The following is a 12312-nucleotide window of genomic DNA, read 5'->3' on the forward strand; positions in this document are numbered from 1 at the left end:
GAGAAGGGGTTACTAGCCCATTGCTCCAAGCATTTTAGTCGCCTCATACGACATGCATGGCTTACGGAGGAAAGATTCTTTTCCACTTCCCCATGGACAATAGAGAGAAAAAAACAAGAACAGGAGCTATTAAGAAAAAGAAGAAAAACCCTAGATGTGTGAATGTATATATATATGCAAAACAACCACTGTGAAAGAATAGAGAAGTTCCAAGTGCTTTCGTGACTACTAACATTATCAAGGAACAATGAAGATTGTTCCTTGATAATGTGAATAGTCATGAAAGCGCTTGGAACTTCTCTATTCTTTCACAGTGGTTGTTTTGCATATTCTGAAATCACCTGTTTACTGTGATCTTATTGCATATATATATATTATATATATATATATATATATATATATATATATATATATATATATAGTATATATATACATATATATATATATATATATATATATATATATATGCAATAAGATCACAGTAAACAGGTGATTTCAGAATATGCAAAACAACCACTCTGAAAGAATAAGAAATTCCAAGCGCTTTCGTGACTAGTCACGAAAGCACATGGAATTTCTCTATTCTTTCACAGTGGTTGTTTTGCATATGTATATATATATGTATATATATATATGTATATATATATGCAATAAGATCACAGTAAACAGGTGATTTCAGAATATGCAAAACAACCACTCTGAAAGAATAAGAAATTCCAAGCGCTTTCGTGACTACTCACGAAAGCGCTTGGAATTTCTTATTCTTTCAGAGTGGTTGTTTTGCATATATATATATATATATATATATATATATATATATATATATATATATATATATATATATATATATATATATATATATATATATATATATATTATATATATATATTTATTATTATTATTATCACACTGGCCGATTCCCACCAAGGCAGGGTGGCCCGAAAAAGAAAAACTTTCACCATCATTCACTCCATCACTGTCTTGCCAGAAGGGTGCTTTACACTACAGTTTTTAAACTGCAACATTAACACCCCTCCTTCAGAGTGCAGGCACTGTACTTCCCATCTCCAGGACTCAAGTCCGGCCTGCCGGTTTCCCTGAACCCCTTCATAAATGTTACTTTGCTCACACTCCAACAGCACGTCAAGTATTAAAAACCATTTGTCTCCATTCACTCCTATCAAACACGCTCATGCATACCTGCTGGAAGTCCAAGCCCCTCGCACACAAAACCTCCTTTACCCCCTCTCTCCAACCTTTCCTAGGCCGACCCCTACCCCGCCTTCCTTCCACTACAGACTGATACACTCTTGAAGTCATTCTGTTTCGCTCCATTCTCTCTACATGTCCGAACCACCTCAACAACCCTTCCTCAGCCCTCTGGACAACAGTTTTGGTAATCCCGCAACTCCTCCTAACTTCCAAACTACGAATTCTCTGCATTATATTCACACCACACATTGCCCTCAGACATGACATCTCCACTGCCTCCAGCCTTCTCCTCGCTGCAACATTCATCACCCATGCTTCACACCCATATAAGAGCGTTGGTAAAACTATACTCTCATACATTCCCGTCTTTGCCTCCAAGGACAAAGTTCTTTGTCTCCACAGACTCCTAAGTGCACCACTCACTCTTTTTCCCTCATCAATTCTATGATTCACCTCATCTTTCATAGACCCATCCGCTGACACGTCCACTCCCAAATATCTGAATACATTCACCTCCTCCATACTCTCTCCCTCCAATCTGATATTCAATCTTTCATCACCTAATCTTTTTGTTATCCTCATAACCTTACTCTTTCCTGTATTCACCTTTAATTTTCTTCTTTTGCACACCCTACCAAATTCATCCACCAATCTCTGCAACTTCTCTTCAGAATCTCCCAAGAGCACAGTGTCATCAGCAAAGAGCAGCTGTGACAACTCCCACTTTGTGTTTGATTCTTTATCTTTTAACTCCACGCCTCTTGTCAAGACCCTCGCATTTACTTCTCTTACAACCCCATCTATAAATATATTAAACAACCACGGTGACATCACACATCCTTGTCTAAGGCCTACTTTTACTGGGAAATAATTTCCCTCTTTCCTACATATTCTAACTTGAGCCTCACTATCCTCGTAAAAACTCTTCACTGCTTTCAGTAACCTACCTCCTACACCATACACTTGCAACATCTGCCACATTGCCCCCCTATCCACCCTGTCATACACCTTTTCCAAATCCATAAATGCCACAAAGACTTCTTTAGCCTTATCTAAATACTGTTCACTTATATGTTTCACTGTAAACACCTGGTCCACACACCCCCTACCTTTCCTAAAGCCTCCTTGTTCATCTGCTATCCTATTCTCAGTCTTACTCTTAATTCTTTCAATAATAACTCTACCATACACTTTACCAGGTATACTCAGCAGACTTATCCCCCTATAATTTTTGCACTCTCTTTTATCCCCTTTGCCTTTATACAAAGGAACTATGCATGCTCTCTGCCAATCCCTAGGTACCTTACCCTCTTCCATACATTTATTAAATAATTGCACCAACCACTCCAAAACTATATCCCCACCTGCTTTTAACATTTCTATCTTTATCCCATCAATCCCAGCTGCCTTACCCCCTTTCATTTTACCTACTGCCTCACGAACTTCCCCCACACTCACAACTGGCTCTTCCTCACTCCTACAAGATGTTATTCCTCCTTGCCCTATACACGAAATCACAGCTTCCCTATCTTCATCAACATTTAACAATTCCTCAAAATATTCCCTCCATCTTCCCAATACCTCTAACTCTCCATTTAATAACTCTCCTCTCCTATTTTTAACTGACAAATCCATTTGTTCTCTAGGCTTTCTTAACTTGTTAATCTCACTCCAAAACTTTTTCTTATTTTCAACAAAATTTGTTGATAACATCTCACCCACTCTCTCATTTGCTCTCTTTTTACATTGCTTCACCACTCTCTTAACCTCTCTCTTTTTCTCCATATACTCTTCCCTCCTTGCATCACTTCTACTTTGTAAAAACTTCTCATATGCTAACTTTTTCTCCCTTACTACTCTCTTTACATCATCATTCCACCAATCGCTCCTCTTCCCTCTCGCACCCACGTTCCTGTAACCACAAACTTCTGCTGAACACTCTAACACTACATTTTTAAACCTACCCCATACCTCTTCGACCCCATTGCCTATGCTCTCATTAGCCCATCTATCCTCCAATAGCTGTTTATATCTTACCCTAACTGCCTCCTCTTTTAGTTTATAAACCTTCACCTCTCTCTTCCCTGATGCTTCTATTCTCCTTGTATCCCATCTACCTTTTACTCTCAGTGTAGCTACAACTAGAAAGTGATCTGATATATCTGTGGCCCCTCTATAAACATGTACATATATATATATATATATATATATATATATATATATATATATATATATATATATATATATATATATATATATATATATATATATATATATATATATATATATATATATATATATATATGCATGTGCTTGCGTGTGTAGTGTGACCTAAGTGTAAGTAGAAGTTATCCAGCGTGTTTATGAGACAGTAATCCTACCATCATGTAACCAAATCAACCAAAACATCTGCTAACTAGTTTTATTAATGGTGATCTCTAGGCTTTTAATTCTGCCAATCCATAAAATCATCTTCTCTCTCAATATTAACCCTTTCAGGGTTTCCGACATACTAGTACGGCGTAATACGCACCAGGGTTTTTGACGTACTAGTACGCCTAAACTCTAGCGCCCTCAAATCTAGTGAAAGCTGGTAGGTCTACATATGAAAGAATGGGTCTATGTGGTCAGTGTGTGCAGTATAAAAAAAATCCTGCAGCACACAGTGCGTAATGAGAAAAAAAAAAACTTTGACAGTGTCTTTAGTTTAAAACAGCGACTTTGCACTGTATTTTTGTGTGGTATTTATTGTTGAATTCTAGTTTTCCTGGTCTCATTTTATAGAATGGAAGACATATTACAGAAATTGAGACGAGTTTGATTGGTTTTACAATGAAAAGTACCTTGAAATTGAGCTCAAAGTAGCAGAAATCTTCGATTTTTGCCAAAGTTCAAAAGTAAACAAATCATGTCAAGCGTCCAATACACGTCAACTGGTGAGTCTAATATTCTTTCACAAGTGCGCTGATATTATTAATACCATTTCTACACTAATGCAGTAGTCTGCATAATAGTAAATCTAATATTTTTTGTGAGAATAAAAATTCAAAGTAGAAAGCAAAAGAATGTAAGAGGGGCGTGGGGATGTGACTAATGAACAGAGGAAATGTTATTTTAGTGCCAGGAATATCTTTCTTGTTTATTCTGGATCCTCTTTGGAAATTGGCATCTTTTGAAATTTGTGTGAAATTGGCAAAATTGCTAAATTCTGACCACTTTATTGGATAGTTGAAATCGGTAAATGGGTGGTTTCTTGTACTCATTCGATAGAAAAAATGGAGTTCTAGCAAAATACTTATGATTTTTGTCGACCAGTACACTGGAATTGGCTGAAAATAGGTCTCAAAATAGGCAAAATTGCTGATGCATAAACATCACTGAGACCGCATAATTCTGTAAGTTTCCCATCAAATTTCATACTTTTTATGTCATTATGATCTGGAAAAGATTCTCTATCTTTTCATAAGAAGAAAACAATTTTTTTTTTGAAAACTTGTCGACCCTGAGAACAAAACTGGGAGAGGGCCTGTCGACCCTGAAAGGGTTAACCAACTCAACCAAAACATCTGCTAATTAGTTTTATGTGACCTCTAGGCTTTTAATTCTGCCAATCCATAAAATATTACCACCTATGCAATTATAAAAATGCTAGACCTGCTTTACACAGCACTGGAAAATAAGGAATATCCACTAGGAATTTTTGACCTAAGAAAAGTGTTTGACACAGTAGACCATGGCATCCTACTCCACAAACTTGACCACTATGGTATAAGAGGCCACACGCTTGCATATTTTAAATCCTACCTTTCTAATAGGTATCAGTATGTCACCATTAAAGACACAGCCTCATCAATACGGCCACTTGATACTGGAGTTCCGCAGGGAAGTGTCCTTGGACCCCTGCTCTCCCTCATTTACATCAGTGATCTTCCAAACATATCCCAACACCTGAAACCTATTCTCTTTGCTGACGACACGACTTACGTCATCTCCCACCCTAATCTTGCCACCTTCAACACCATTGTTAACGAGGAGCTGCTCAAAATATCGACTTGGATGACAGCCAATAAACTTACACTTAACACTGGCAAAACCTACTATATTATGTTTGGTAGCAGAGCAGGTGTTGCGCAACTTAACATTAAGATCGACAACGCTCTAATTGCCAGACATAATGAGGGCAAATTCCTTGGCCTATACCTCGACAACAACCTAAATTTCAGCACCCATATCCAACACATAACAAAAAAAGTATCCAAAACGGTGGGGATCCTCTCCAAGATACGATACTATGTACCACAAACTGCCCTTTTCACACTATACATCCATACCTCACCTATGCTATCTGTGCTTGGGGTTCAACTGCAGCAACACACCTAAAGCCAATAATAACCCAACAAAAAGTCGCAGTAAGAATAATCACTAAATCCCATCCCTGGCAACACACCCCCCCACTCTTCATAGATCTAAACTTACTCCCTGTTCAGAACATCCACACTTACTACTGTGCAATCTATATCTACAGGACCTTAAATTCCAATATTAACCTTGGCCTAAAACGCTTTCTTGATAATTGTGACAGGATCCACAGTCATAACACCAGATACAAACATCTCTATGACATTCCCTGTGTTCGACTAAACCTTTACAAAAATTCAATGTATTTCAAAGGACCTAAAATCTGGAACACCCTACCTGAAAACTCTAGAACTGCAGACACATTCATCACTTTCAGAACTCAGAACTACAGTTAGAATACATCTTATCTCCCTGATCCCCCCCCCCGACAACTAACTACATGATAACCACCTGATGGTTCACAATTACACTCACTCACCCACTGACTATAAACCCAGAAATACTAATCTTAATCTTAAAATAATAAATCCTAACTAGTCATAAGTTTGCCTATGATACTCCAATACAGACACCTTGTATTGTGCCAAAACAAAAGCATTCACATTGCTAAACTCACAAATTATGATGTAGTAACTTAGCCTTAATACCATAATCTGTAAGGATTTAATGTTAAGAATTAATCTAAGTCTGCTCGAAATGCCTAGCCATGCTAGGTGTCCTAGTGGCCCCCTCTGTAATTAGTATTTTATAACATGTAAACCACACAATACCCAAAACCTGTAAACCCCACATTGTAACCCTTCTAGAGAATAAACTTGAATTGAATTGAATTGAACTGAATTACTTGTAAGGTAGATTTTGTGTGCAATTTCAAGATTATTTTACCGAACCCTACTTCACCTTACTACCTCACATTTGTATTAAGTTTAAGATTGTAAAACAGTTTACCACTACTTCTTGTCTAGTTTTAAGGTATAGTTCCTATGTACTATTATCTTATCTAGTTTTAATTAGTTACTATGCATTAGGATTAGTCTGCCCAAAATGCTTCGGCATGATAATGGCTGTCTTTGTACTTAGCAAATCAAAATTGTAATTACACACTGTAACCTTTACAAAGAAATAAACTTTACTATACTTTACTTACTATAATAATATTAATAATAACGTCATCATTCACTCTAAAAATGATCTGCTGCATGAGAATGGGAGTGTTGTTGTTTATTTATTCTGTACTAACTTGTCAGAGCATCATTCTTTCTAAAAATTATGTTATATGAGAATGAAAGTGCTGGTCTTTATTTATTCTACTGTACCACTTTGGAGACAACTTGTACACAATGTAAGGTGTTTGTATGAACATGTATGAACCATAACCAGACGCTTCATCCATTTGGTTACATAGTATACATACTCTGTGTGGGCGGGGTGGCCCTCCTGGCCACCCTGCCCACACCTGACTTTTTAAAAATAAATACTTCTCACCTTTCACCCTACATTAAGACCATTAAGACTACAAATATTTTAAGGTAAGTAATGAGTGTACTGTATATGCATTTTATCACTCAAGGGAGCTTTAAGCATAGTAGTACAGTGGTACCTCGGGATACGAACAGCTCAAAATTCGAACAATTATGTAAGTGTATTTATGTAAGTGCTTTTGTAAGCGTATTTTTGGCGGTCTGAAATGGATTAATCTAATTTACATTATTCCTTATGGGAACAAATTTGTTCGGCATTGGCACTTGAACAGCCTTCTGGAACGAAATAAATTTGTATCCCGAGGTACTACTGTATATGTATTATGTGTGGATGGGGTGACCAGGAGGGCTACCATACCTACCCATGCCTGACTTCTTACAATAATACTCACCTTTTGCCCTACATTAAGACTACAGATATTTTGACGTGTATTTGTGTAATTTACTCTTTATTGTTTTTTAATGCCTAGTTTTATTGCTAACTTAATATATTTTAGTATAAACTTGTTATATGGCATTTATATGCATTTACAAGTGGAAAAAATGGCGTTCTGCTTTCCGGTGATGTTTGCTTTGCGGCAGTAACCTGGAACCTAACCTGCCGTATAAGTGGGGCCCTACTGTACAGGACCTGTACTCTGAAGGATGGGCGAGGATGTTGCAGCACCGGAGGTGGGAACTACAGTGCCTGTACTCTTAAGGATGGGTGAGGATGTTACAGTTCTGGAGTACATAAACTCCACTGACCAGAGTACATACACACCAGTGACTAGAGTATATATACTCCACTGACAAGAGTACATGTACTCCACTGACTCACCAGAGTACACACACAGCACTAGAGTACATACACACACTAACCAGAATATACATATCTACAGCATTGAGAAGAGTACAGACTCCACTAAGGAGAGTCTCAGTATGTACTCACCTCCTTCATGAGTACCTGCACCTTGTCAGACTCCTGGAGTGCAGTGTGAGAGTACCGCTGCTCTAGAGTACTGATCCGGTACTCTAAGTGTTCTGTTTCTTCTTTCTTACTCTCCTCCAGTGATTTATATCTGCAATTATTATTATTATTATTATTTATTATAATTTTGTTATTGCTTTGGTATAATTATTAATGATTATTATTACTGCTCTGGTATAATTATTATTTTTCATTATAATTTTTATTTAATATAATTATCAATAAAATATTATTTTTATTATAATTATAATTTTTAGTTATTGCTTTAGTATAATTATTAATATATGTGATTATTTTTATTATATAATTATTATTATAATTTGTACTGTTGCTTTATATTTTTTCAACGAAATGGCTGTATCCCACTGAGGCAGGGCAACTTACAAAGAAAATTGAAAGTCCCTCTTTTTAACTTTAGTAATGTACACAGGAGAAAGGGTTACTAGCCCTTTGCTCCCGGCATATTGGTCGCCTCTTACGACATGCATGGTTTACAGAGGAAGAATTCTGTTCCACTTCCCCATGGAGATAAGAGGAAATAAACAAGAACTATTAAAAAAATATAAGAAAACCCAAATGGGTGTGTATATATATATGTGTCTACATGCATGTGTAGTGTGACCGAAGTGTATGTAGAAGTAGCAAGATATACCTGTTATCCCGCATGTTTATAAGACAAATAAGACACCAGCAATCCTACCATCATGTAAAACAATTACAGTGAAACCTAAAAAATCGAACGTATCACATATCGAACATTTCGAAAATAGGACCATTTTTTCGGACAAACTGTGTCCCTATTATCGAACGCGCCCCTATTTTCGGACCGCCGGGAACGGAACATGTCCGCGGGCCCGCTCTGTCCGCGTCCCCGGGCAGGCACCATGAGCCAGTCTAGCTTTGTTCATGCATGAGTGAACACTAACCTGTGCTCTCATTCACACATTTTACGATTATTTCGTTGTGTTTAGTGCTTGTGGGACTGTGAAATAAGCTGCCATGGGCCCAAAGAAACTTGCTAGTGGTACCCCTGTGGTAAAGAAAGTGAGAAACACCATAGATGTGAAGAAGGAAATAATACAGAAGTATGAGAGTGGTGTGAGACTTGTTGAGCTTGCCAGGATGTATGGGAAAAACAAGTCGACCATCGGTTCTATCCTGTCAAAGAAAGAACAAATCAAGGAAGCTGATGTTGCGAAAAGTTTTAATTTTTTTTTTTTTTTCAACAAGTCGGTCGTTTCCCACCGAGGCAGGGTGACCCAAAAAAGAAAGAAAATCCCCAAAAAGAAAATACTTTCATCATCATTCAACACTTTCACCACACTCACACATTATCACTGCTTTTGCAGAGGTGCTCAGAATACAACAGTTTAGAAGCATATACGTATAAAGATACACAACATATCCCTCCAAACTGCCAATATCCCAAACCCCTCCTTTAAAGTGCAGGCATTGTACTTCCCATTTCCAGGACTCAAGTCCGACTATATGAAAATAACCGGTTTCCCTGAATTCCTTCACTAAATATTACCCTGCTCACACTCCAACAGATTGTCAGGTCCCAAGTATCATTCGTCTCCATTCACTCCTATCTAACACGCTCATGCAAGCTTGCTGGAAGTCCAAGCCCCTCGCCCACAAAACCTCCTTTACCCCCTCTTTCCAACCCTTTTGAGGACGACCCCTACCCCTCTTTCCTTCCCCTATAGATTTATATGCTTTCCATATCATTCTACTTTGATCCATTCTCTCTAAATGACCAAACCACCTCAACAACCCCTCTTCTGCCCTCTGACTAATGCTTTTTATTAACTCCACACCTTCTCTTAATTTCCACACTCCGAATTTTCTGCATAATATTTACACCACACATTGCCCTTAGACAGGACATCTCCACTGCCTCCAACCGTCTCCTCGCTGCTGCATTTACCACCCAAGCTTCACATCCATTTAAGAGTGTTGGTACTACTATACTTTCATACATTCCCTTCTTTGCCTCCATAGATAACGTTTTTTGACTCCACATATACCTCAACGCACCACTCACCTTTTTTCCCTCATCAATTCTATGATTAACCTCATCCTTCATAAATCCATCCGCCGACACGTCAACTCCCAAGTATCTGAAAACATTCACTTCTTCCATACTCCTCCTCCCCAATTTGATATCCAATTTTTCTTCATCTAAATCATTTGATACCCTCATCACCTTACTCTTTTCTATGTTCACTTTCAACTTTCTACCTTTACACACATTCTCAAACTCATCCACTAACCTTTGCAATTTTTCTTTAGAATCTCCCATAAGCACAGTATCATCAGCAAAAAGTAACTGTGTCAATTCCCATTTATGCTAACCAAAAAAAGACCACAAATAGTTGAAGAGGTTGAGAAGTTGTTGCTGGTGTGGATCAAGGATAAAGAGATTGCAGGTGATAGTGTTTCAGAGACGATTATTTGCGAAAAGGCAAGGAAGCTGCATGCTGATCTGGTACAGAAAACTCCTGGAACCAGTGCTGATAGTGAATTTAAGGCCAGCAAAGGCTGGTTTGACAGATTTAAGAAGCGTAGTGGCATACACAATGTTGTAAGACATGGTGAGGCAGCCAGTTCAGACAAACGGGCTGCTGAGAAGTTTGTACAGGAGTTTAAGGGGTACACAGACAGTGAAGAATTCAAACCTGAACAAGTGTTTAATTGTGACAAAACAGGCTTGTTTTGGAAGAAAATGCCAAAAAGGACCTTCATCACACAGGAGGAAAAGGCACTGCCAGGACACAAGCCTATGAAAGACAGGCTTACTCTTTCGTTCTGTGCTAATGCTAGTGGTGATTTTAAAGTGAAGCCTTTACTTGTGTATCATTCAGAAAATCCCAGAGTGTTTAAGAAAAACAATGTCTTTAAGAACAAGTTATGTGTCTTGTGGAAAGCTAATCATAAGGCATGGGTCACAAGACAAATTTTCAAAGAGTGGGCCTATGAAGTGTTTGGCCCCAGTGTGAAAAAATACCTCCAGGAAAAGAAATTGCCACTCAAGTGCCTCCTGTTAATGGACAATGCTCCTGCTCATCCTCCAAACTTATTAGACCTCTTGTCTAAGGACTTCAATTTTATAAAAGTGAAGTTCTTGCCTCCTAACACCACTCCTCTCCTCCAGCCCATGGACCAGCAGGTCATTTCAAACTTCAAAAAACTCTACACAAAAGCAGTGTTTGAAATGTGCTTTGAAGTGACCACAGACACTAAGTTGACCCTAAGAGAGTTCTGGAGGAATCACTTCAACATCTACAGCTCCATAAGCCTTATAGGTAAGGCTTGGGAGGGAGTGACTTCCAGGACTTTGAACTCTGCTTGGAGACAATTGTGGCCAGATTGTGTCCAAAAGAGGGATTTTGAAGGGCTTGAGGCTGACCCTCTGTCTGTTGTGGACTCTATTGTGGCATTGGGGAACACCCTGGGGTTGGAGGTGAGTGGTGAGGATGTGGAAGAGTTGGTGGAGGACCACAGGGAAGAGCTAACCACTGAAGAGCTGCAAGAGCTTCATCTGGAGCAGTATCAGACCACAGCTGAGAAACTTGCTTCAGAGGAGGAGGAAGAGGGAGTGGATGAGGTGCCTTCTTCAAAGATTAAGGAGATTTGTGCCAAGTGGAATGATGTCCAAACGTTTGTGCAGAAGTACCACCCTGAGCAAGCTGAAACAAGCCATCTTTGCAACAAGTTCAGTGACAGAACCATGTCCCATTTTAGGGAAATGTTAAAGAGGCACCAGAAACAGAGGACTGTGGACAGTTATTTTGTGAGACAGGGGGTCCAGTGACTCTCAAGCTGGTCCTAGTGGCATTAAAAGACAAAGAAGGGAAGTAACCCCAGAGAAGGCTTTATCTGAAGTCCTCATGGAGGGGGATTCTCCTTCCAAACACTAACCCCAACTCCCTCTCTCCTCCCTATCTTCCAGATGCCATCATCAATCTTCAATAAAGGTAGGTAAAAATGTTATTTTATATGTATTACTATACATAATTAAAAACTGGAACGGATTAAATGTATTTCCATTATTTCAAGAATTATGTGGATTAAAGTAAAGGTTGGATGCGAGAATTGGGTCATAATAAGCGTGTATGCACCTGGAGAAGAGAGGAATGCAGAGGAGAGAGAGAGATTTTGGGAGATGTTAAGTGAATGTATAGGAGCCTTTGAACCAAGTGAGAGAGTAATTGTGGTAGGGGACCTGAATGCTAAAGTAGGAGAAACTTTTAGAGAGGGTGTGGTAGGTAAGTTTGGGGTGCCAGG

General features: G+C 38.6%; 1 protein-coding gene across 1 annotated transcript in view; it reads right to left on the reverse strand.

Annotated features, from left to right (window-relative positions):
- The window catches only part of LOC128705044 (golgin subfamily A member 1-like), a 152703-nt gene that overhangs the window by 95349 nt on the left and 45042 nt on the right, over positions 1 to 12312 (reverse strand). Inside the window, exon 3 of the mRNA XM_053800296.2 lies at positions 7984 to 8113. Coding sequence (XP_053656271.2) covers positions 7984 to 8113 — 130 coding nt within the window. The remainder of the gene's footprint in view (positions 1 to 7983; positions 8114 to 12312) is intronic.

The sequence above is a fragment of the Cherax quadricarinatus genome, chromosome 49 (assembly GCF_038502225.1).
Source record: "Cherax quadricarinatus isolate ZL_2023a chromosome 49, ASM3850222v1, whole genome shotgun sequence".
NCBI lineage: Eukaryota > Metazoa > Arthropoda > Malacostraca > Decapoda > Parastacidae > Cherax > Cherax quadricarinatus.